General features: G+C 36.9%; 1 protein-coding gene across 2 annotated transcripts in view; it reads right to left on the minus strand.

The window, feature by feature from the left end:
• The window catches only part of TrpA1 (Transient receptor potential cation channel A1), a 176,589-nt gene that overhangs the window by 97,865 nt on the left and 50,791 nt on the right, over nt 1-27,933 (minus strand). Inside the window, exons 3-5 of one of the 2 annotated variants that reach the window (XM_073983842.1) lie at nt 13,584-13,740; nt 13,291-13,381; nt 5,079-5,274 (exon numbers count right to left, since the gene is read on the minus strand). In XM_073983842.1, coding sequence (XP_073839943.1) covers nt 5,079-5,274; nt 13,291-13,381; nt 13,584-13,740 — 444 coding nt within the window. Of the gene's footprint in view, nt 1-5,078; nt 5,275-13,290; nt 13,385-13,583; nt 13,741-27,933 lie in introns of both variants that reach the window. The other variant, XM_073983841.1, reaches the window with a different exon arrangement.

Here is a 27,933-nt window from a genome sequence, read left to right on the forward strand (position 1 = left end):
ACAGTGTTGACAAAGAAACCTTGTTCACATTTTACAAAGCAATAGACCGGTCTGTGATATGCAAGTGTTAGCGTTATGTAGTGGAAGAATATTTAACCTGCAAGAATGCAGCCCTGCATTCCACACGTGCTTACTCATGAGCAGCGGAGAGGCTTCCCCCATCTAGACACGTCAGGATAGAACTTCATGATCTAGAAAGAGAGGTCCGAAGGTACAAACGAAAAGCTCTAAACCAACGAGCCTCTCAGGCAGGCTTGGATATCATTCACACCGATGCAGTCGCGCAGTTCGTACTGAATACTGTGTGAAGAATGGCATCTGCCAAGGCCAATACGTTTGGTTTTAGTCAAATTAAAATTCTGACGATGCAGCCACCTCAAATCGTATTGGGCCCAAATTGATGCCACGATATCCAACACATGTGCGGCATGTGGACGCGCTGCATTTATTTAGCTGTCCAGCTAACCCCACTCACCTGTTTTCTGGTTCTTTATGGAGGCAACCAATTCAGGGTGCAGAATTTTTAAGTGTGGATACAGAGGAACCAGAAGCAGATAAATGAAATAATACACGAACGAACATATTTGCGTTGCTACAACAATAACGGATGAGTACCATAACATTCGAATTGAGTATCTGATTTGGGTGGAACTTTGCAAATTGTAATATTTCTTCGGGTGACGTAGGGGATGAAAGATACCAAAGAAACGGTCCTGACCGGCTTTAATATGGCAAAGTCCAGGATTTATCTTGGACCCTCTTTCATCTCAAGTGGACACTGACCTCCCCGTGGCGTCACCTGGGGTAGCAGCCTTTAACATCCGTTAAAGGTAGTGAGCTAAAAGGTGCCGCGTGTTCACCCATAAGAACGTTAAAAACATGGGTTTGGGCGCAGGGTTAGTAACGTCCCCTAGAAAAAACAACCTACTATGAAAAAACAAAAGAAAAGAAAAACAAATCCCTCTAAAGTTTACGACCCCCACACACGTTTTAAGGACCATGATCTGCGAATCTGCACCTGGAATGTTCGCACTCTTTATAGAGAAGGTGCAGTTTACGCATTGGCAGATGTACTTCAAAAGTACAACGCCGACATTACTGCCACACAGGAAATACGATGAAATGGGAAAGGCGTCACAACAACACCTAAAGGTGACGCTCTGTATTATGGCTGTCATGACATAAAACATGAGTTTGGTTGCGGATTTGTAGTTAGTCGAAGGTTTTAACACCTGGTCTCCGGCTTCACACCAGTGAATGAAAGACTTGCTACAATTCGAATAAAAGCAAAATTCTTCAACATAAGCTTTATTTGCGCTCATGCTCCCACTAAAGACAAGGACGAACTGACCGAAGATATATTTTATGAGCGCTTGGAAGAAACATATGATCGTTGTCCTGACCATGACATTAAAATTATTCTAGGCGATTTTAATGCCAAAGTTGGAAAGGAAAATATCTTTGGCCCAACAGGCGGAAAATTCAGTCTCCACAGTGAAACATCTGACAATGGTATGAAGCTGATAGACTTCGCAGCGGCAAAAAAAAACATGGTAGTTAGCGGCACCAGATTTCAACATCTCGACATCCATAAGGGAACCTTGCTGTGGATGGAAGACATTCATCGAGCGTGTTGGATGTACGATCGTTCCGAGGCGCAAATATTGATTCGGACCACTACTTTGTTGCAGCAAAGGTACGCACCCGGTTAAACGTAGCAAACAAAGTACGAACAGACACAACACGAAAGTTAGACACCGGTAAGCTGCAATCACAACAGTTAGCCTCAGCATATTCCACTCTACTAGCCCAATTGCTTAATCAAATCACTCCTTATCCCGATAACATATCATATTGCCCACTCCATGCAAACAGCCGCAAAATCCATACTTGTATACCAGAGACCTCCACCAGGGAATCCATGATATGATCAGGAGTGCCGTGCTGCCACCGAAGAGAAAAATGCGGCATATAGGGCTACTTTACAATCCGTAGCAACGCGTAGCGCACGAGATAGAGAAGAAACGCCTTTCCCGCTGGAAAAAGAGAGTGTTGGAAAAGCGGGAGTGTGAAATAATCGAGATGTACAGGAACCAGAATGAAGTCCGAAAATTCTACCAAAGAGTCAAGCATCAAACTGATGGCTTTGGTACAGCCACATCCTCCTGTAGAGACCAGCAAGGTAATTTGGTAACTGATACAGATAGCGTGCTAAGGATATGGAAAGAGCAGTTTTCCAAACTGTTGGTACCCAATAGTAGCGAAGACGACGAAGATACCACAGACCCAATCCCAGAAGATGGTATTGAATGTATACCGCCCAGCCAAGATGAGGTAAAGACAGCAATAAATCGGCTGAAGACTAATAAGGTAGCTGGAGCCGATGGCTTACCTGCCGAGCTGTTCAAAACCGGAGGCGACACGCTGATAAAGTGTATTCATCAGCTAGTTAGCACCATCTGGCAGGAGGAACGAGTACCCGACGATTGGAACCTGAGTATCCTGTGCCCCGTCCACAAGAAGGGAGATAAGGCCGTATGCTTTAACTATAGGGGCATAAGTCTACTCCCTATTGCCTACAAGATCGTGTCAGGGCTATTGTGCGAACGACTAAAGCCTATGGTCAACGAGATAATTGGACCATACCAATGCGGCTTTAGACCTGGCAAGTCTACCATTAACCAGATATTTACCCTGCGGCAAATCCTGGAGAAGACCCAAGAGATGCGGATCGACACCTACCACCTTTTTGTCGATTATAAAGCAGCCTTCGACAGCCCACTGCGTTCAAAGGTATTCCAAGCCATGTCTGAATTTGGTATCCCCGCAAAGCTCATCCGGCTTTGTAAAATGATTTTAACTGACACAAGGTCCTCAGTTAAAATAGGAAAGAACCTCTTCAAAGAGTTTGGTACCAAAAGAGGTTTCAACAAGGAGAGCACCTTTCGTGTGATCTCTTCAACATCCTGCTGGAAAAGGTTATACGAGAGGCAAACGTCAAAAGAAGCGGCACAATCTACACCAATAGCCAAATGTTACTTGCTTATGCTGATGATATAGACATCATGGGACAATCAGTAAAAGAAGTAACCGATACATTTATGAAGGTCGAAGGAGAATCTGCTAAAGTGGGTCTGGCGGTAAATGGTGAGAAGACCAAGTTGATGGTGTTGACGCACAATGCATCAATTGAGCTCGGCCGACTGTGGAAGGTGGTTCCTATAATATTGAGGTAGTAAAAGACTTCGTCTACCTCGGCACCTCCATAAACAAAACAGACGACATCAGTTGTGAAATAAAAAGAAGAAATATATTGGCCAACAGATGCTACTTTGGTTTAAATAAGCAGTTTAAAAACAAAGCCACATCTCGTCAAACAAAAATAACTCTCTTCACAACACTGATACTACCCGTGCTGATGCATGGCTTCGAAGCCTGGGTACTTGCGCAAGCAGACATGGCAGTGCTTGGTGTGTTTGAGAGAAAAATTCTTCGAAAGACCTATGGACCAATCTGCATTGACGGTGAATATCGACGTCGCATGAACCACGAGCTGTATCTGCTATACAACGACATCAATATAGTTAAACGTATCGAGATGCAGCGATTGTGTTGGCTAGGTCATATCATAAGAATGAGCGATGATGAACCCACTAAAAAGGCGTATAAATACGGACCGCTTGGCGGTGCACGCAGAATTGGCAGGCCAAGGAATAGATGGCGCAAACAAGTGGATGATGAGATGAGGCGTGGTATTCCAGAGTGCGAAGCAACAAATAGGGAGAAATAGAGATATTTTCTTAGCTCGGCCTATGGAACAAATGTTCTGTAATGGGCCAGCTAAATAAGTAAGCTGATATTTAACTGAAAAAAGGTGTACCCCTACATGACATAACCAAATTGACATAACCGTTTTGTGGAAAAAAAATTATCATCGTATTATAACATATATATAATTTTATATTATATATAACTTTATTTCATATATCATAAAAATTAAAAGTGGTTTGTGCGGGACCTTTTTTATAATGAAGTGGAATGACTGTTATTTTAGGCATTAATAGGTTAAAGTTCATTCATTTTCACTGCAGGAAATCATTTTTTAGAAAAAAATTCAAAAAGTCATAAACCTAATATCCGATGTAATTTGTTTTAAAATTTTCGGTACGTTTATAGTTTTGATATAGTCCCCATGTAACCGCACCTCCAGATTTAGGGTATCCTTTGAATGTCTTGACAGCATTTCTCATTCGTGTTCTCACTGTATCTACTATCCTTTTAAATATATTTCCAAGCTAATTTGAAGCAAAACCGGATCTTTTAAAATATATTTTGCCAGAAGATCGGTAGATATCTTTAGCCAAAATTTGGTTATTCGGTATTTATAAAGAGCCATTTAATTCAGCAAAAATAGTCTCAAACACGGCATTAATATAAATTAATTTAACATGTTGGGTGCCATAGCGTATACGTATTGACAGTATGTATACGCATATTAGTTCTATTTCAAATATCGTGCAATAAAAACATTAAATTAACTAATTAAGAAACAAAATTCTTAGATTTTTTTTAATTTTATTGCGTAACTAAAAAATATGAAAGACAAACGCACACATAGAGAAACAAATACATTTACATTATTACACAAAAGTGATTATATTTATATGCATACGGTGCCAATGTTAAAGATGAAAACAATATATTACACACAAGAGCTGTTTAATTTCAAATGGTTTGACGCTCTTACACACGACTTTCTTCATGTAGATAAAACAATAATGCCTTACATTCATGGCAAATTTCACACAAATACAACATAAACAATTTCATGATAGTTGGTAGGTAGGTAGGCAGGTAGGTAGTTATGTGTTCATATCAATTCAAGAGAAAAGGGTGAGCCGCAGAGGAGTTAATAACAAAATATAAAAAAAATCAGGATGATTGATTAACGTTCAATGTTCAGGGGATTCATTGCAAATGAACCGAACAGAAAATAATAAGGAAAACCAAAAAACAATAAAAAGTAATTATAGCCAAGCAAATTAGAAAACCAGATAATGTACCCTGCATTTCCATACCAAAATTCTGGCACACTCCTCATGATCATAGATGGCGGCCAAGTGCAGTGCTGTACGTCCGTGTTCACCTCCTTGCTGAATGTCGATGACATTGCGATATTTGCCCATAACGCGTAAAGCTTCCACACGATTCAATTCTGTGGCCAGATGTACAGGTGCTTGTTTCTTTTCATTTAGGATGCTTGTGTCCACGGGTCTTTTTGAGCGGCAGTGTTGCAAACGAGAAAAAGAGAGGCAGAGTGATGCCATAAATATGGGGTAATAAAAAAAGAGAATAGAAAGAAGAAAACAAGTAAAATTAATTAATGCATCCCAGTTTAATTGGTTCCAAGAAAGAAATGCAGCTAACTTTCTTTCTTTCTTTTTGACAAGTTAATTAAGACAGCTGTGAAATACTGGAAGTCAATACTGGCCAATTACATTTGCCACTCTTTGGCGTTAGTTGTCGTCCATTGTTGTGAGAAAATTAATAGAGGAAGGACTATTGTTTAAGAGTTTTACACGTTTTTTACACGTAGGAAGACCAAACTGTTCATTAGAAATTAATAAAACATATTTCATAGGAGTTCCGAGTAAAGTAACCTCTGAAACGAAAGATTGCTTTAAGTTCCATGCACTTTATCCCACACACTTAAATAATGATTTCTTATTTAACCAAAAATTAAATGGTTTGGAATTTAGTTAAAAAAAACAAGAAAAATATTGAAGCAAAAAGAGTTGGCGTATACGTTGTATCAACAACAATACGTACTGATGTACTAATAAAATGGCATAGTTTAACCCTCTACAAGATATACGTCTGACAAAACTATTATAAAGGCCCCCAAATATTTGTGGGTCCATAAAAGCGACAAAAAATGGCACCGCGTATTGTATCACACCCTTATAACGATCTTGGAAGTAACACAGAAGATATAGGCTTCTGAAAGTAAAATTTGTACTTCAAACGGAAATAGATACTTCTTTTTATACTCTCTCAATTAACTTTATATGTACATACATATACCGTGGACTTACTCATAATAATTTCGGGCTGTTTTTTAAGCGATTACCACGATTATCAGTATGTGAATAAATATTTCGCCCATAAATTTATAGTAACCTTTAAATGACAAGTAATGCTTTAGCGTCAACTGCATGTGATAAGGTACATGCAAATATTAAGAAACTGATTATAAGTTTATTTACTCGTTTGTTAAGAAGCCTTGTTTTATAGGTCTCTATTATGTGTATTTCACTGTGTGTAATTTTTGAGTCATGTTTTATTAACCATATTCTGACTCCACAGTGTGATAGAACACAAAAAACGAGAAGACACGTATCTCGCCGTTTTTTCGTATCTCATCAACTTTCGCGGTAATAGGCCTCCAAAGGTTTGAGGCTTTGATGTAAAAAGGGTCATTTAGTCAGGACTATATCTTCCAAACCGTTAGGAAATTTGAATTCATCTCAGAGGCGAAGTTGTAGCTCTTGTTTTAGAGAACAAAAATTGTGAACACATATAATCTATCAAACTTCATCTGCAAGGTCAAAATCGCCATAGTCAAATTTCTTTTAAATTTTTTTCTCAAGTTTTGTTATACAGCTAACAAACCGATCAAATTTGAAGAAACAATGGATGGATTATATGTATGTGTTCACAATTTTTGTTCTTCAAGACAAGAGCTACAACTTTGCCTCTGAGATGAATTCAAATTTCCTAACGGTTTGGAAGATATAGTCCTGACTAAATGACCCTTTTTACATCAAAGCCTCAAACCTTTGGTGGCCTATAACCGCGAAAGTTGATGAGATACGAAAAAACGGCGAGACACGTGTCCTCACTTTTTTGGTCTTCTATCACGCTGCGGTGTCAGGATATGGTTCATAATTTTCGTGTTGCACAGTGTTATGTGTCAAAATATATATTTTATATTTTTTTATTTTTATATTTTGCATTTCATATTTTGTAGTTTATATTTTATATATTTTACATTTTATATATTATAGTTTATATTTATATTTTATGTTAATTATTTATTTTATTTAATTTAATGTTATTTTACTTTTTTTATTATTATTTTATATTCCTTTTATTTCCTTTTTAGTTTGGCTCGAGGTCAGTAGAATACAAAACAATTTTTGGTTTTTTTTTTAAATATCATTTTATTTTCCAATATTCCGATCAACATCGTCGATCATCATCAGGGATTTCGTTTTAATTTCGGACAACAAAGTTTACTTCCACACCATTCGCAAGTATTTTCCGACCCTAATGATGATCGACGATGTTGATCGAAATATTGGAAAATAAAATGATATTTAAAAAAAAAAACCAAAAATTGTTTTGTATTCTACTGACCTCGAGCCAAACTAAACTAAAAAGGAATACTGAGTCCAAAGGTCAACTAAACTCAATACAAAAATTAATATTTTATATTAATTATTTATTTTATATAATTTTATTTAAATTAATTTGTTTTATGTTTTATATTTAATATTTTTATACCCTCCACCATAGGATGGGGGTATATTAAGTTTGTCACTACGTTTGTAACTACTCGAAATAATAATTGTAGACCCCACAAACTATATATATTCTTGATCAGCGTGCAATTCTACATCGATATAGCCATGTCCGTCCATCTGTCTGTCTGTCCGTCTGTGGAAATCACTCTAGCGTCCGAACGGATTGACGTAGGTGGATGAAATTTTGGGAAAATCTATTATTTGTACGTAAGACTTTTGGTATTGAAAGTGGGCTATGTAGGTCCACGCTTTCGTATAGCCCCCATACAAAATGACGCGTGACGCGTCGTCGTTTTAAGGAATTTTTAAGATATTTGTCCCATTTTACCACCGAATTGGTTGTAATTTGGTATTTTGTGTCTCCAGAGGCCAAAAAACATTCCTACCAAAGTTGGTTTATATAGGTCCACGATTTGGTATAGCCCCCATATAACGCCCCATATAAAGTACGCGTCATTTTAATATATTTTGAATGTATTAGTCCCATTTGACAACAGAATCGGTTGCAACTTTGTATTTTGTGTTTCCAGAGGCTAAGAAACATTTCGACCATAAAATGTTTATATAGGTCCACGTTTTGATATAGCCTCCCGATTTTCGGTATTTTGAAGGTTTTGGCCTCATTATCACACCGAGATGGCTGAAATTCGGTATTTAGTCTTCGTTGGGGATATAAAACTTCCCCCCAGAAATTTGTAGGTATAGGTCCGCGCCATCATATAGCCCCCATAGAACGGTAACTTCCGATTTTCGGTCTTTTGAATGTTGTGGCCAAATTAATCCACCGAAATGGCTGAAGTTTGTGGTGGAGGGTATAAAAAGTTCGGCCCGACCGAACTTAACGCTTTTCCCACTTGTTTATTTATATTTTATGTTAATAATTTATTTTATTTAAATTAATTTATTGTATATTTTATGTTTAATGTTTTATATTTCATATTTTATATGTTGAAACAGTTCTGCCTCTTAACTGGTACATTAAATAAAAACACCGAAGAGTTAAATTTCAAATGAACACTTTCATTATTACTCGGAGCAAAGTTATCAGATAGTTACTACGTAACGCGTTTGAATGGAATTTGCTGAATGAGTGAATTCTTTAAATTTTATTCTACAAAGCTGCTCTTTATGTGAAGCGAGAAACTCGTCTAGACATATGTAGTTGTATTTTATCAATTAACTTGTAATTCAATTCAGAGTTGCATTTTCTTAAACTAGGTTCGCATTAGTGTTTAAATTAGTATGAATTCATGAGTTTTAACTTTACATACTAAATAAAATATTTACAAAATATAGAATGGGTCGTTTCAGTCTCCCCCTCGGATGCTGACGAAGCATCAGTAATAAACTGGATTAGGATTTCTGTCAGGATGTAACGGCTGATTCGGTGGAACCTCCCCCTGGATGAAAGGTAGATAATCCAGATACTATCGTCTTGGACCTGCAATGGAATCGGCGGCTTTTGGAGTAGTTAGCAGCTGCTTCTATTGTATCTCCCCCTGGATACCTAACGGCAGTAGTGGAGGTGGCGACATCTTTGAAGGTGGCCCCAATGATATCTTCTGTTGAGCCTCCCTCTGGAGTAAAGTTACCTTTGTTGTATTAGAAATGGCGGCAGTAGGAACTTCTGCTTTGGTCTCTTTTTTCTGCTTACAAGATCGGTTTGGAGGAATTGTGTGGATACGAGAAACTTCCTTTGCACGTTGTTCATTGGGTTCGTTACCTTCCACGAACTTGGATATATTCTCAGTTTTGATTGGATCTTTATGAATACGGTCATCAACAGAAAGGATCGGTATATTAATCGAACTGGAGAAGGGATACTTGACGCTATGGTCATCTTCAAAATACCAACAGCGTTTTCCCATATTCAAGACTATGCCACATTCTTCCAAAAAGTCTGTTCCAAGTAAAGTGTGATTATTGGTGGCATATGGAAGACAAACCAATCGGATCTTACGACTTCTGTTTCCAATTACGACGTCACACACTGTTGATTCCACGACAGATTTTTTTGATGAACCATCTGCCAGACTCACATCAGCATTTACTTTTTGGAAATGGCATCCGTTTCTTCTCAAAATATTTGTAAGGCTTGGGCTGGAAACACTTATTTTCGCTCCAGTGTCAAATATTGCTTCACGGTGTAACCCAAAGACTTCTACATGCGTCGTTGGAAGATTTCGACCCATCATTCCGGTTGCAATTGTATTAAAATTTAGCTGCTGAGGTCTTTCTTTGTTAGTGCTGCTGCATGTTGCGCAGTTTGCTCTAAAAACTCCGGGCGCTCCACATCCATAGCACGCTATTGTTCTTGTTCTTTGTCGCTGTGTCTTACTCACATTATGCGTTTGTTCTTGCTTCAGTTGGGTGTTCACATGTTCGTCTTGCTGCTGTTGTTGGCGTGCCACTTGTTTTTCCAGTTTCTTGCACACACCTTCGCTGTGATTAGTTTCGCGGCAGCAGCGACCGCGCACAAACTCTGTCGCACACTTTGGTTTTCCCTTGTTGTGTGTTTCGAGCAGCGTCAACTCAGCTTCTCTGCAGGTAGACAGCAAATCCTCAAATGTGTTCACATTTTCTCTACGCACACGCTCTCTAATGTTTGTATTGAGCAATCCAAAAACAATGTTGAGTTGAACCTCTTCAGACACCGGAACGGCCAGCTGTGCAAACAACAACCGTTGCTTACACACAAAAGAGTCTGTGGGTTCGTTTTGTTGTTGCTTCGTCTCAACAATGCTTGCGAAAATGCGCCAATCAGGTAGTGATGGTGAAAATGTTTTCTTGATCAGTTGTATGGCTGCATCAAATGTGGTGATTGTATGTTTCACACCAATCCACCAGTTGGCAGCATAACCTTCAAATAAAAGCTGTAGCCCTTTGACAGCATCTACATCTGGTATTGACTCAATTTCCTTGTACACACTTATCGCTGTCACAAATTCTTCAACAACGGCGGCGTCTCGCTGTCCCTTGAAGCGAGCAGTGCAATTCGCAAATGACCCAGCACGGCCAATTCTACGCATTGCCTGGATAAGTTGTTGGAATTGTGCATCGGTAAACTGCGCCATAATTGCGTCTCCAGAGAGGTACTCGTCACTATCGGCTTTTTGTTCTTCCTAGGCTTTAACGTCGTTGTCAGTTGCCACTGCGTTGGGCGTCAATGAAACTGTTTCTTGTTTTGCTCCACGTTGGTGCGACAATAAAACAGTTCTGCCTCTCAATGTACATTAAATGAAAAGGCCGAAGAATTTTTTTTAAATAACACTTTTATTATTACTCGGAGCAAAGTTATCAGATAGTTACTATGTAACGCGTTTGAATGGACTTTGCTGAGTGAGTGAATTCTTTAAATTTTATTCTACTAAGCTGCTCCTTATGAGAAGCGAGAAACTCGTCTAGACATAGTTGTATTTTATCAATTAACTTGTAATTCAATTCAGGGTTGCATTTTCTTAAACTAGGTTCACATTAGTGTTTAAATTAGTATATACGTTTACATATGGATTCATGTCATAAAATATATTTTATTGCATTTTTTTGATAATAAATTCTTTCAGAAGATTATGTGTGCTCGATCCAAACTGTTTTTGAAATATCTGTGGTGAATATATATAGGGAAAATATTGATAACCCAGATCGGACTGTGTAAAATTAGGTATTTTAGCATTATAAACTAAAATAACGTCATCAGGATAAGTCATAGGTTCCTGATATTGTATGTGGAAATGCGGGGATAATCTAATAATTTTGTAAAATATTTTGATCTGATACGATCACATTTTAAAGGAGTTTTTAAAAGTTTTTGAAAAAAGGAACCAAAAAGACCCCTTTAGTGACTCGCATGAGGGTTAATTTTTTTCATTAAAAGATACCCCGTATTGTTGTTAGTAATATTGCCAAAGACACTTTATACCTAAAATGCAAATATTCCAAGGAATCTGTTGTCAAATATTTCAAAACCGGTAGAAATGGGCGGAACTTGCCACGCCTATTTAGGTTAGTTCCCGATGTAAACTTTCAAAACGCCGATACACGTGTCTTTTTTTGCGGCCTCTTTCATAATCTGGTCGAATTATCTTGTAATTATATTTTATGTAGTACAGAATTATTTATTTTATTTTATTGAAGTAAATTTATTTTATATTTCATGTTTTATATTATATATTTTATATTAATCATTTATTTTATTTTGTTGTATTTTATTTTAGTTTAGTTTATTTTATTTTATTTTATTTTATTTTATTTTATTTTATTTTATTTTATTTTATTTTATTTTATTTTATTTTATTTTATTTTATTTTATTTTATTTTATTTTATTTTATTTTATTTTATTTTATTTTATTTTATTTTATTTTATTTTATTTTATTTTATTTTATTTTATTTTATTTTATTTTATTTTATTTTATTTTAGTTTATTTTATTTTAGTTTATTTTATTTTATTTTATTTTAATTTATTTTATTGTATTTTATTTTATTTTATTTAAATTAATTTATTTTATTATTTTTTATATTTACATTTTATGTTTTATATTTCATATTTTATATTTTAAATTTTATATTATATATTTTATATTGTATATTTTTACACTTTTCTATTTTCTATTTTAAATATTTTACTTTATATTTTGTATTTTATACCTTATATTTTACATTTTCTATTTTTATTTTTCTTACATTTTCTGTATTTTATATCTTATATTTTATACTTTACATTTGATATTGTGTATTTTATACGATATATTTTATATACTATATACATATCGCTCATTTACTCAAAGAGTGGCATAACTCAAAAAATGGATTTTTTGAGTTAGCAATTTCTGTTTTTTCTACGACTTCTACTTTATCTTGTGTCAAATTTTCAAGTTGATATCTCGAAAACTCAACGAGTTACAGCTTATTTTCTAGGAGTTTGGCATAAATCATCAAAACAGTGTTTTGCATTTATGAAGCACTAAAACACTTCAAGTCGTGCTTCATCTTGCACAGAAATTTAGCAATGATATCTGGCTAGTCCTCTGCAAAATATGGTCCAACTAGTTATTTTAGTTTTTGTGTAACAATCTTTTTAAGTTGGGGAGTCAAATTACAATCGACAACTTAAAACGAGTTATTCTCGAAACTTGATTTTTTGAAATGTGTCAATCTTTGAGTAAATGAACGATATGTTGTTTTGAATTTTTTCTTTTTTTCTGTTCAGATTAATTTTATCTTTGAAGGAGATAAAAACAAAAAATGGACTTTTGGATTCAGAGGCTATTTTGGTCCACTAAATTCGCCATATACATATGTGTTGTGAGGAGTATAAAAAGTCCTATGGACTTATACCCCAGATATGATAAGTGGTAACCATTTTAAGAGAATTTAATTAAAACCCTATGTGGCAACTCTATCTTACGAAGGAGTGAACACACCACAAGTGCTGGCAATCATCTGAAAAGATACCTTTCTGAAATATGAACGTTTGCTGTCGGAGTCAAAATGCATGAATGACTCCATTACGATGATGCTACTAACAATGTGCGCACTGACATCTTTGTATGTGATGACAATAATGATACTGATATTTTCCGCTGCTATTGTTATTGTTGGTTTTTGTTGAGCTATGGGGGTCTAATGAATCTATTGTTATGTTCAGTTTTACAGTGCAACATCTTCTATCTCCACAGCTGCCCTTTGCTGTCATCATACTTACATTGATAGTAAAAATTCCAAGGCATCACGTGAATCACATTCCACAGCCATGTGTATGGGTGTATTGCCGGCATTATCTTTAATATTAAAATCTGCTTTGGGTAGATAACAATAACAAAAAACCATTGAGCATCAAGTAAATTAAAAAATATATTAAAATAAATTTAATTAATTAATTTTGGGTAATAAAGGAAATTAGAAATATATAAAATATATATAAATATATTAAATATTTTCACGGGAAACTAAAAGAAATTCTTTCAATATTTTCATAGGAAACCAAATTGAACTTACCACCATTCTGATCTTGTATATAACGTAAGATATTTACTCTATTACGTGAAGCTGCCTGATGTGCTGCGGTACGTCCTTTGCCATCCTGTAGCGATAGACGTGTATTATCGGCTTGATAAAGATTTTTAAAATCATCTAAATTACCGGCTTCAGCCGCCTGAAAAGAGAAACAATCGGAAAAATTTTTAAGTACCATAAAGTGTGGCAAATTTCTTAAATTGATAGTATCAAAGTGAAACCTATCCCAGCATCAAAGTGAAACTCTCGTTACAAGAGAAAATGTTGAAATTTGGGGTGGTAGCTAAGGGAGTTATCCTATTTAAGGTTAAGAAAACTATTACGATGTGCCAAGGTTGCACCTTAGTCAGTCACACCTTTCGATATTTAGTTGTCGGAACAGACCGACTGATTCTTTTTTACTTAGTTAATTTTTACTTAGCTCACTTAGTTCATTCAACACTTGGATGTCATAGTTTTATAAGTTTAACAACTTGCAATTGTTTACCAGGTTGTTTTCAACTCAAAATCACATTTTAAATGTTAACACATTTTCCTATGACCTAACCTAACTATTAAAAAAATGACATTAACATATGTAAATTTGCGGCAAAACATATAATAAATTAAATTTCAAGATGTCAATTCGTTACGCCTATTTTTTTGTTGCACAAACACATTCATAAAATGACCCCTTGAAATTGCTTGACATTTTATAAATTTAATTTTTTTCTCAATTTGTCTGAGAATTTAAATATTTTTCCTTGTGAAATCCTTTCTCATCCTTTACTTAAGTGTCACTTCAAAGTATACACACATATACATACGTAAATGCAATACATTCATATTTTGTTTATTTACTTTTGGCCACACACATTTTATTATCGAATAGAATTGGTTAAGTTTCATATACATACATACGTTTGCAAAAAGAAATAGAAATGATAAGGAGTCTACATATGTATTTAACAGGACGAATAACTGGAAATTTTATTTATAGAATATTTACCCACATTGTAGGTCTTCTTTTAGAATTATATAAAAATTTCGTAAAAAAACACTTCAAATTTCTGGGAAAAAGTATTGGTCTGATGGGTTACGTTGGGGATGAAAGATACCAAACAATGGCCAGTATCGGATTTAAAATGGCAAAGCTTAAGACTTATCTTGGCCCCTCTTTTATCTCAAGTGGATACTGACCTCCCCGTAGTGTTACCTGGGAAACTGTCTTTAACACGCCTTAAAGATAGTGAGCTAACATGTGCCGCTAGTTCAACCATTAGAACGTTAAAAACTTGTGTTTTACCGCCGACTTAGTAACCCTCCCCTAGAAAAAGCAGCCTACTATGAAATAAACTGAAGAAAAGAAAAACAAACCCCCTTCTAAAGTAGTCGAATCCGGCAACCGTTTTAAGAACCATGATCTGGGAATCTATATCTGGAATGTTTGCACTCTTTATAGAGAAGGTGCAGTTTGTACTTGAAAAGTACGAGGCCGACATTACTGCCATACTTGAAATACGATTGTTCACGGGAAACAAAAATAATTTTCTAATAAAGCTAGTGAATGGCTTGGTGAGGGTTGCGTGTGTAGAAGAGGAAGACAATTTTGTTAAATAGGGATCTACTTTTATTACAGTCCACTTGAAAAGGGTAAAAATGTGCTAAGCGAACCGCCTTATCCTAGGAGGTCGATAGAATAAGATAAAAATAGATAGGAGTTTGTGTCTTTACTTTATGTATTGGATCCTTGTTTACATTGGTCCTTCGAGCCGGATCAGTGGCCGAACACAAAAGGAGCTGGATAGCTAACAATTTGCGCACAGGGAGGAAGTTGGGTCAGCTCTCTGGTGAAGTCTTAATATCTAAGTGGGTATGTTGTCCGTAGGGAAAGGGACATTCACCATGCTGAGCCAAATGGAAACGGTGGCAAAAATTGCTGATGATGTGGGGAGGCTTCTTGTTCTCATCAACTGGGCGATTGAAGAAGTCAATGAATTCCAGACTAAGCATTACAATGAGGCCATTTATACGTTCGTAGATAAGCAGAGGTCTACAGGATCGAAACTGGCAGCAAAACATAAAATGGTAAACGAGAAAATCCTCCAATTGTTTACCAAAAAAAGAGGAAGTGGTGCCAGTAATGTTGATGCCTGTTAGGCCTCTGTCATTGGAGGAAGAAATAGAACTCCTGCGCATAGATATCGACATATCGGAGTATGAAGAAGGGAAATTAAAAGTCAAGAATAAGATTCTGGAAATTGACCTTGAAAAAGCGGAAGAGGCTAAAGCAAGCAACCAGAGTGAGCGCTCAGTGTGAGGCGATAAGAGACCTACACATGAGGGATGAAGAAGCCAAAATTGAAGTCTGTTGCCTGCAGAAAAAATAGGACAACGAGCGGATGCAACGCAAGGCCGCTGTAGAGGCTATGAAGATGATGAAAGGGGAGATCATGGCAATGGAAGTTGCTATGACCGCATGGCAATCGGAGAAGGAAGATGCAGTCAAGCTTGCCAAGACACTAAAGGAGCATTTCAAGCGTAAGGCTGAGGAATTGAGGATAGCTATGGAAGAATTAATAGCGGCTATCAAAGAGGGAAATTGTGAGGTGACGCCTATGAAGGCAAAAGTGAGAAAATTGAATAAAGAATTGGCTAGCGCAGAGAGAACGCGACATGCAGCTGAATCCAAACGTGATGAGTTGGAGGCACAACTATCGGCTAAGCATGAAGCTGATTGTCAACTGGTGATGGAAGATATTAAGGAAGCTGATAATCTTTTCCAAACTATAAAAGCAACGGAAGCATCGATTACAAAGGGTAATCAATTGCAGATCTCAGAAGGAGACTGTGGCATGGAAAATGGTGGTGACGGTGAGCAACAAAGGCAAGGGGGCTTCAAATCTGAGCAAAGATGCTGCAGACAGAAGGGATGAGGCTATAGGGCCATATTCCCAGGAAGACGAATCAGGCAACAGCTCGGCACCGACCAAAAACGAGGCAGAGGCAATAACTCTGGTAATAAATATGGAGCATATGAAGAAGGAAAAGATGGACAGCCCAAAAGAACAATCAGAACACATGGTGGCCGTGAAAGAGATGTGTTCGTACACATATGTACATATGTCTCTTTTTTCTACACACTAGTTTAAGTAGGTTAAGTCATATTTTTGTATTTAGTTATTAAGAATATCTTTTTTTAATAAATCAGCGCGCATTCAGCATTGATGAAAGTAAGACGTTTGTGTCTTTACTTTATATATCGGATCCCGGGTTACAACGATGGATTGGGAAAGGCGTCACAAAAACAACTACAGGTGACGCACTGTGTTATAGCTGTCATGACACAAAAAATAATAAAGCCTAGTCTCCAGCTTCACTCCAGTGAATCAAAGACTTGCTACAATTCAAATAAGAGCAAAATTCTTCAACATCAGCTTTATTTGCGCTCATGATCCCACTAAAGAGAAGGGTGAAGAGACCAATTATATATTTTACGAGCCCTTAGAAGAAACATTGGATCATTGCCCTGCCCATGACATTACAATTATTCTAGTCGATTTTAATGCCAAAATTAGAAAGGAGAAAATCTTCGGCTCAACAGTCAACAGGGAAATTCAGTCTCCAACAACATCTGAAACATCTGACAATGGAATGAAGCTGATAGACTTTGTAGCTGCAAGAAACATGGTAGTTAGCAATACCAGATTTAAACACCTCGACATTCATGAGGACCACTGTAGTGGATTCTCAAACACATTTTTTGTGTTACCGACAAAAATCGGTAAAATTACAATGCTTATAAATTCGGTAATTAACGATATTATTCGGCAAGTTAGCGACCAGAAGAAAGTAGTCGTAAAGTTCTAGCGATATCAACCTTTATTTTAAGTTTTCATTCATAATTTTGCTTTTTAATTTTACCGACTTTTGTCGGTAACTCAAAAAATGAGTTAGAGAATCGCACTACTGGCTGTCGCCAGATCGAAGAACAAGACACCAAATTGATCATGTTGCAAATAAAGCAGCTACAATGCGGAAGTTGGACATCGGTAGACTGAAAACACAACAGATAGCCACATCATATTCCACTCAACTAGCCCAATTGCTTAATGAAAACACTCCTCGTCCCGATAACATTTCAGCGCAAAGTATTGCCCACTCCATGCAAACAGCCGTAAAATCCATACGTGGATACCAGAGACCTCCACCAAGGAATCCATGGTATGACCAGGAGTGTAGTGCGGCTACCGAAGCGAAAATGCGGCAAATAGGGCTACTCTACAATTAGTAGCAATGCGTAGCGCACGAGAAAGGTATCGGGAGAAAAGGAGAGAAGAGAAACGTCTTTTCCGCAGGAAAAAGAGAAAAATGGAATAGCGGGAATGTGAAAAAATTGAGATATACATGAGTAAAACATCAAGTTAATAGCTTTGGTACAGGTACATGCTCCTGTAGAGACTACCAAGAGACTCATACAGACAGCGTGCTCAGGATATGGAAAGAAAAAAATGGAAACGCGGGAGTGGGAAAAAATCGAGATTTACAGTAGACAAAATGAAGTCCGAAAGTTCTACAAAGAGAGAAACATCAAACAGATGACTTTGGTAAAGGCACAACCTCCCGTAGAGACCGGCAAGGTAATTTGGTAAATGATTCAGATAGTATGCTTAGGATAGAACATTTTCCAAACTGTTGGTATCCAATAGTAGCGGAGAGAAAAATGGAAAAGCGGTAGTGTGAAAAAATCGAGGTATACATGAGTAAAACATCAAGTTAATAGCTTTGGTACAGGTACATGCTCCTGTAGAGACTAGCAAGGTATTAGGTAACTCATACAGACAGCGTGCTCAGGATATGGAAAGAAAATTTTGCAAACTGTTGGTATTAAATAGTAGCGAAGACGATGAAGATACAAAAGATCCAGTCCCCGAAGATGATATTGAATGTATAACGCCCGGCAAATACGAGATAAAGACATCAATAAACTGGCTGGAGAATAATAAGGCAGCAGGAGCTGATGGCTTTCCAGCCGAGCTGTTTAAAGCCGGAGACGACAGACACGCTTATAAGGTGTATGTATCAGCTAGTTAGCACCACCTGACACCAAGAACGCGTACTCGACGATTGCAATCTGAGGATCTTCTGTTCCGTCCCCAAAAAAAAGGAGATTTAATTATGGCACACATTGATTACACTGTGAACAGAAATTTTGGGACAGAGATAATTCCTTTTGGGAATGAAAGCCCTTGGTGAGTATATTAAGAATCCCGAAGGACAGATGCGCCGTGAGTCGAACTTCCGAGGCATCTGAAATTAGCGTTATATCGTTTTCAACTGTTGTTTCAGCTTATTTATGAGATGACATGTCTTCAGTCAAATCGAATGAGGATTATTTTCTTAGAGCACTTCGACCTTCTAACTCGCTTCCTTCAACGTCCTTTTCGTCCTTTATTTTAAAAACTGCTATAAAAATACCACAAGATGACGTATTTCAGCTTCGAAATGTTCTGCAAAAATGTCGCTCAGAAAATCTTAGGTAGAGTTCTCATTGACAACCAATCGAGTTTCTCATAAATAAGCTAGAACAACAGTTGACAAAGATATAACGATAATTTCAGATGCCTTATAGGGTCTTCAGCAGAAACTTAATCACGCCATAACTCGGATGTTCGACTCACGGCGGATCTGTCCTTCGGGATTCTTAATATACTCATCAAGGCCTTTCATCCCCAAAAGGAATTTTATCTGCCCCAGATTTTCACCTCCATTTTGTGTCACAGTGTTATAAGGGCATAAGTCCGCCCCCTATTGTTTATAAGATCCCAGCAAAATGTTCGCCATTCAATCATGGGTGCAAGTAAGCTGGCATGTCATCTTTTTAGCATCTTCATCGATGAATTTTGTATGAGCGTGGACCCCAAAAGATGATATTCATTTTTGGATCCAAAGCATGTCATTTACACCAATGCTTTGACATGTCATTTCCACCAATGCTTTGGCATGTCATTTTCACCAACCCTTTGCAATGATATCATTACGACGAGAGTTTTAACGAAGTTAGTTGTGATTTCGAGTCTCCGACAACATCAAGCCTATTCTAAATAATTAATCTTACATATTTAGAAAAAAATTATAAATAAAACCACAAAATTTATCTCTATTGGATCGATGGAATGGGATCAAATGCTGATGAAAAGATCGGATCTTTCACGACTTCTTTTGCATGGGTTCAAAAGCTGATGAAAAGATCGGATCTTTCACGACTTCCGTTGCGTTGGTTCAAATGATAATGAAAAGATCGGATCTTTCACGACTTCGTTTGAATCAATTCAAAAGATGCCATGAAATCACGTCATCGCATGGAACCCCTTCCTTGAAATTTTGCTGGGATATTGTCAGGGATATCGTGCGAACGACTGAAGCCTATGATCATGGAAATAATTGGGCCATACCAATGCGGCTTCAGACCTGGTAAGTCCGTCATTGACCAGATATTTGTTCTGCGGCAAACCTTAGAGAATAACCAAGGGATGCAGATCGACATTTACAATTTTTGTCGATTATAGAGCAGGCTTCGATAGCTCCTTATGTTCAATGCTGTTCCAAGTCATGCCTGAATTTGGTATCCCCGCAAAGCTCATTCGGCTTTGTAAGATGGCGTTAACGTCCGGCCCTCAGTTAAAATAGGAAAGAACCTCTCGGAACAGTTCACTACCAAAAGAAGATTTAGACAAGGAGACAGCCTTTCGTGTAATCTATTCAGCATCCTCCTGGAAAAGGTTATACGATAAAAAGGCACAATATACACCAACAGCTACCTGTCACTTGCTTATGCTGACGATCATTAAAAAAATAACTGATACCTTTAAGAAGGTCGAATGCTACAGTGGGTATGGCAGTTAACGGCGACAAGACCAAGCTGATGGTTTCAACGCGAAATGCGTCCCTAGAACTAGAACCAAATGTGGAAGTTAGTTCATATAATTTTGAGATAGTTCAATACTTCGTCTACGCCGGCACCTCCATATGCACAAAAACAACCTTAATAGTGAAATAAGAAGAAGAATAGTACTGGCTAGCATGTGCTACTTTCGCTTAAATGAGGACTTTTAAAACAAAGCCACATCTCGTCAATGTTTGGTTTCGAAACGTGGGTACATGCACAAGCAGATTAGGCGGTGCTTGGTGGTTTGAGAGAAAACAAATCTTTAAAAGATCTACGGGCCAATCTGCGCTGTATCGGCTATACAACGACATTAGTATAGTTAAACATATCGAGATACAACGATTGCGTTGGCTAGGCCATGTCATAAGAATGAGCGATGATGAACCCGCTAAAATTGGTATAAATACGGGTCACATACACACAGACATTGAAGGCCAAGACTTCGATGGAGTAAAGAATTGCAAGACGAGATCAAAAAGCGCGGCATTACAAATTTGAGAAATAAGGCAACAAATAGAGAGGAATTGAAAGCTTTTCTTAGTTTGGCTTATAGGACAAATGTAGAGAAAAGCGCTCAAACTCTTGTTTCTGAATTATAAGCTGCGATGCCGGGATATCGATGCCCTATCGCGGTACCACCAGATTTTATGTATTTTCAGAGTTTTATCTACAGTAAACAACCTATTAACCCTGAAAATTAAAATATAACTTTTTTAGGAGTAATTTTTTTTGCAAAATATATAACGGTACCTTTCATTTTAAGGCCACATTTTGGAACTACATTGGCTGAAATGTTTGTTTTTGAGATTTTATAGAGTAAGTAGCATCCATGAAAAATTGCCCAAATGGGTCCAGGTTAAAATTTTACCGAGAGATCTATCTGCTATCATCCATTTAGAAATATTGTGTTTTGTCACAAAAACCCATTTTGGTCACACTGTGCGTCAGGGATGTACGCAGGTGGCCCGAACCTACAAGATAGTGTCAGAGATATTGTGCGAACGACTAAAGCCTATGGTCAACGAAATAATTGGACTATACCAATGCGGCTTTAGATCTGTCCACCATTGACCAGATATTTACCCTGCGACACCTATCACCTATTTGTTGATTACACTGTGAACACAAATTTCGGGGCAGATTAAGAACCTCGAAGGACAGATCCGCCGTGAGCCGAACTTCCGCGTTATGGCGTGATGAAGTTTTTGCTAGAGATCCTGTAAGCCATCAGGAATTAGCGTTATATATTTGTTCACTGTTGATTTAGCTTATTTTTGAGATGACAGGTCTTCTGTCAAATCGAATGAAGATTATTTTCGTAGAGCTCTTTAACCTTCTAACTCGCTTACTTCAATGTCTTTTTCGTCCTTTATTTTAAGAGCCGCTATAAAAGTACCACAAGATGAAGTTTTCCAGCTTCAAAATGTTCAGCAAAAATGTCGCTCAGAAAATTTTAGGTACGGCTCTCATTGACAACTAATCGATTTTGTCGCGTTTCGTACTTATGCTGACGATATAGACATCATAGGACGATTAGAAAAATAAATAACTGATAACTTTTTGAAGATCGAAGGAGGATATGCTAAAGTGTGTCTGGCGGCAAACGGAGACCAAGTTGATGGTATCCAAGCGCAATGCGCCCATAGAGCTCGGACCAACTTTTGAAGTTGGCTCCTACAATTTCGCGGTAGTAGAAGACTTCGGCACCGCCGTAAACACAACAAACAACATTAATTGTGAAATAAAAAGAAGAATTATATTGGCTTTATATTTAAAAACAACGTCACATCTCGTCAAACAAAAGTAACACTTTACAAAACACTGATTCTACCCGTACTTATGTATGATCTGAATCATGAGTACTTGCAAAAACAGATGAGGCAGAACATGGTGTAAACCCCTGCATTTACTTCCCCATTGCTTTACTTATCCAATTCCCATTAATTTACGTATGTTTTGTGATATCTTCGTTAACGTCGGTATTCACCGTCAACGCATATTGGTCCATAGATCTTTCGAAGATTTTTTCTGTCAAACACACGAAATTTTCATAATTTTTGGTCAAGTTGGCCCTCCCACACCAAATGAACCTCTGCGGACGTCCCTGCTGTGCGTCGTGGCAATTAATATTACAGCATATCGCACAACGTAGTATAAAATTTATTTCTATTTATATATTTTTAGTTTTCCTACCATATTTAACTATTTTAAATAAAAAACTAGAGTGTTTTACAAATATTGTCATTTCTATTGGAAAAGCCTAAAATAAATAGTAATTTCAAGGAGAACAATACAGAATCCTTGCGGTATTTGTAAAGCAATGTGGGAGTGTGTGTTAGCTAGTCGCAATGGCAAGGAAACAAAAGCCTTTTATTTTATTGAAATCCGAATATTTTGAATTCAAGGTGTTTTATCACATAGATGTAGAATATATCCACATGATATGATTTGTTAACTTCTGTTGAAGAACTTTGTTAAATTAAATAGGGTGCAAAAAGTTAGAATCTTTACTGGAAACAATATCCGAAAATAATGGAATGGTGCTTGACACCTCATGCAAAAATGTGGGCTGTTACAAAATTAGATTTCATAGCAAAAATTTTTGAGAAATATAGTTTTTTGCAATTTTAAAGTTAGTAACACAGAAAGTAATTAATTTAACCATTGTATACGAGTTTACTTCGTGGTTTGCATGTTAAACGTGTTTAATATTTGAATTCTAAAGAAATGCCACAAATTAATTTTTACTTTCTTCCATTGTGCCTTTGGACGTGTAATTGTTGCCACAACTCATACGTCACCGTGACTACTCCTGGAATACATTTATAAACAGCAAAATTTAATGGAATTTGTTCAAGTGCGTTTTAGTGATTCTATATCTTACGCCAAATAGAGTCCTGACACACTTTATTATCCAAATTTGAAATATTTAATTAAAGTAATTGAAATACCTGCAAAAGTAATTGATAAAATGCTGGCAAAAGCATACATACATTTGAAGAGCAACCACATGGGAAGTAAACTCAAATGATAAAGGAAATCATACCATTTGTATAATTGTTTGAAAATCTTAAGAGATTATATTGTGAAATGGTACAAAATGCGGAAATAATTATTAACAAGAAAAAATTATTATATAGACAATGAAAGATACCAAGGAACGGTCCTGACCGGCATTAACATGGCAAAGCCCAGCATTTATCTTGGTCCCTATTTCATCTCAAGTGGACACTGACCTCCCCGTGGTGTCACCTGCGCAGCTGCCTTTAACACCTGTTAAAGGTAGCAAGCTAAAATGTGCCGCTCATTCACCCATAAGAACGTTAAAAACTTGGGTTTGGCTATCGGGTTAGTAACCCTCCCCTAGAAAAAAGCAGCCTCTTATGAAAAGACGAAAGATAAGAAAAACAAACCCCTCTAAAGTAGACGAATCCGGCCAACGTTTTAAGGACCATGATCTGCGAATCTATACCTAGAATGTTCGCACTGTTTCTAGAGAAGGTGCAGATTTACTTGAAAAAAAAAACAAGGCCGACATTACTGCCATACGTAAATACGATTCATTGGGAAAGGCGTCACCACTACACCTGAAGGTGACGCACTTTATTATAGCTGCCATGACACAAGGTATGAGTTTGGTTGCGGATTTTTACTTGGTATAGGTTAAAACACCTGGTCTCCAGCTTCACACCAGTGAATGAAAGACTTGCAACAATTCAAATAAAAGCAAAATTCTTCAACATCAGCTTTATTTGCGCTCATGCTCCTACTTAAGACAGGACGAACAGACCATATATATATTTTACGAGCGCTTAGAAGAAACTTTTGACCGTTGCAGTGCCCATGGAAAAGTCATAACCCTAGTATAAAAAACCCAGGTTCGCTTGTTTTTACTTTGTAAATGGGGCATATAAAGCTTACCTTTCAATCATTGAGTATGGGTTATTCTGGCCACGTGGCACTAACCAGCTAATAAAATCACTTTAACAAAAGGAATTACGACAAAGATTTTTATATCAGTATTAAGGTGGGATGCTTTTCTTTAAAAGTAACTCTAACCCCGTTACGTTACAGGTTGTTTGTCATTCTATACCCCAGTGGGAGTTAAAAGATTTATTCCTTTTAACACAAATAAAACAAAAATTCTTTAACGAGGACAAAACTCAACATTTCTCTGCATGTGGACAGAAAATGCTAAATTTTTTTCTTCTTTTTTAATTTTTCCCAATAAAAATGCAAAAATTTGTAACACGTGTATCTCAAAAACGAGCAGGAAGGTGTGAACATAAAAAAGACAAAAGTCAAAAGGAAAAAACAAAAACAGAAAGAAACCCTAAAACAATGTGTGAAATAGAGTGGTGAATGACAGCTCCAATAATTGCTAATCGTATTGTTAATGGAAATTAAATTCCATTGGAAATGTTTGTTTGTGGGTCCATGTATTAAATTCGAAGAACTCGCAACATCTCAGAGTATTCTATCAGTAGACATGTGAAAATTTTACATTGTGGTTTATGATTAAATTTGCAAAGTAATGAATTCATTTAAATTGAATTAAATTATATTGTTTCGCTTATTGGTGATGGGCTGAGAGGCGTATAATTACTGTCATAAATCATACGTTACGGTAGCATTTAAAGACAGACATGTTATTTATTTTGTGATTCTTATTATTACTGTGGAAGAAATGAAGCTGGGAAATGTGAACATTTTGGTGTTTGAAAGCAACGTTTATAATTTAAATATATATTGCGTTGTAAAATACAATAAATTTTGATATTAAAATTATTCTAGGCGATTTTATTGGAAACTAAAATATATTTGAGCCAACAACCAAAAAAGTCTGTAGTTTTTAAAGATTTTTAAGTGGTCCTATAAAGTAGAAGTCTCCTCTGTCCCTTCTGGGATATTTGTGGAACAATTATATATAATTATAAGACACTAAACGTGGATTTTTTTTAAGGTTTTTAGATGGAACTATGATGACAATAAACATGGATTTCTTAAAGATTTTTAGGTGAGCCTAAGGAGGACAAATGAAAGTGGATTTTTTAAAGATTTGTAGGTAGACCTAATGAGAGCAATAAATGTGGAATTTTTAAAAATTGTTAGGTGGACCTAAGGAGGACAATAAATGCAGAATATTTGAAGATTTATATGTGGACCTAAGGAGGATAAAAATGTGGAATTTAAAGATTTATAGGTGGATCTAAGGAGGATAATAAACGTGGATTTTTTTAAGATTTTTAGGTGGACCTAAGGAGGACAATAAATGTGGAATTTTTAAAGATATTTAGTAAAGATTTTTAGGTGTACCTAAGGAGGATAATAAACGTGGATTTTTGAAGATTTGTAGGTGGACCTAAAGAGGATAGTAAACGTGGATTTTTAAGATTTGTAGCTGGACCTAAGGAGGATAATAAACGTGGATTTTTTGAAGATTTGTAGCTGGACCTAAGGAGGATAATAAACGTGGATCTTTTAAGATTTTTAGGTGGACCTAAAGAGCATAATAAGCGTGGATTTTAAGGATTTTTAGGTGGACCTAAATAGGATAATATACGCGGATTTTTTAAAAATCTGCAGGTGGATCTAAAGATGACAATAAATATGGAGTTTTTAAAGATATTTCGTAAAGATTTTTAGGTGTACCTAAGGAGGACAATAAACGTAGATTTTTTAAAGATTTGTTGGTGGACCTAAGGAGGATAATAAACGTGGATTTTTTAAGAGTTTTAGGTGGACCTAAGGAGGATAATATACGCGAATTTTTTAAGGATTTTTAAGTGGAACGAGGATTTTTTAAAGGTTTTTAGGTGGACCTAAAGAGGACAATAAAAGTGTTTTTTTTTAAGATTTTTAGGTGGAACTAAGGAGGACAATAAACGTGGACTTTTAAAAGACTTTTAGGTGGACCTAAGGAGGACAATAAACGTGGATTTTTTTTAAGGTGTTTAGGATTACAATAAAAGTGGATCTTTAAAGATTTTTAGGTTGACCTAAACGTAATATTTGTTAAGTATTTTTAGGTGGACTTAAGGAGGACATTAAACGTGGATTTATAGGTGGATTTAAGGAGGTGACGTAGGGGATGACCGGCTTTAACATGGCAAAGCCCAGGATTTATCTTGGTCCCTCTTTAATCTCAAAGGGACACTGACCTCCCCGTGGTGTCACCTGGCGAACTGCCTTTAACACCCGTTAAAGGTAGTGAGCTAACATGTGCTGCGCGTTCACCCATAAGAACGTTAAAAACTTGGGTTTGGGCGTCGGGTTAGTAACCCTCCCCTAGAAAAAACATCCTACTATGAAAAAACGAAAGAAAAGAAAAACAACCCCCTCTAAAGTTGACGAACCCCGCAAACGTTTTAAAGACCATGATCTGCGAATCTGCACCTGGAATGTTCGCACTCTTTATAGAGAAGGTGCAGTCTTCGCATTGGCAGACGTACTTGAAAAGTACAAGGCCGATATTACTGCCATACAGGAAATACGATGGATTGGGAAAGGCGTCACAACAACACCTAAAGGTGACGCACTGTATTATAGCTGCCATGACGTAAAGCATGAGTTTGGTTGCGTAGTTAGTCGGAGACTAAAACATCTGGTATCCAGCTTCACCCCAGTGAATGAAAGTCTTGCTGCAATTCGAATAGAAGCTATATTCTTCAACATCAGCTTTATTTGCGCTCATGCTCTCACTGAAGAAAAGGACGAACAGGCCAAAGATATATTTTACGAGCGCTTAGAAGAAACATATGACCGTTGCCCTGCCTATGACATTAAAATCATTCTAGGCGATTTTAATGCCGAAATTGGAAAGGAGAATATCTTTGGCCCAACAGTCGGGAAATTCAGTCTCCACGGTGAAACATCTGACAATGGTATGAGACTGATAGACTTTGCAGCTGCAGAAAACATGGTAGTTAGCAGTACCAGATTTAATCATCTCGATATTCATAAGGGCACCTGGCTGTCTCCAGATCAAAGAACAAGTAATCAAATTGATCATGTTGTAATAGATGGAAGACATTCATCCAGCGTGTACGATCGTTCCGAGGCGCAAACATTGATTCGGACCACTACCTTGTTGCAGCAAAGGTACATACCCGTCTAAACGTTGCAAATAAAGAACGAACAGACACAACGCGGAAGTTGGACATCGATAGGCTGCAAACACAACAGATAGCCACAGCATATTCCACTCAACTAGCCCAATTGCTTAACGCGATCACTCCTTGTCCCGATAACATAACAACACAATGGCAGCATATTGCCCACTCCATGCAAACAGCCGCAAAATCCATACTTGGATTCCAGAGACCTCCACCAAGGAATCCATGGTATAACCAGGAGTTTAGTGCTGCTACCGAAGCGAAAATGCGGCAAATAGGGCTACTATAC

The sequence above is a fragment of the Musca autumnalis genome, unplaced genomic scaffold, assembly GCF_047663935.1.
Source record: "Musca autumnalis isolate F117 unplaced genomic scaffold, ASM4766393v1 scaffold_4, whole genome shotgun sequence".
Classification (NCBI taxonomy): domain Eukaryota; kingdom Metazoa; phylum Arthropoda; class Insecta; order Diptera; family Muscidae; genus Musca; species Musca autumnalis.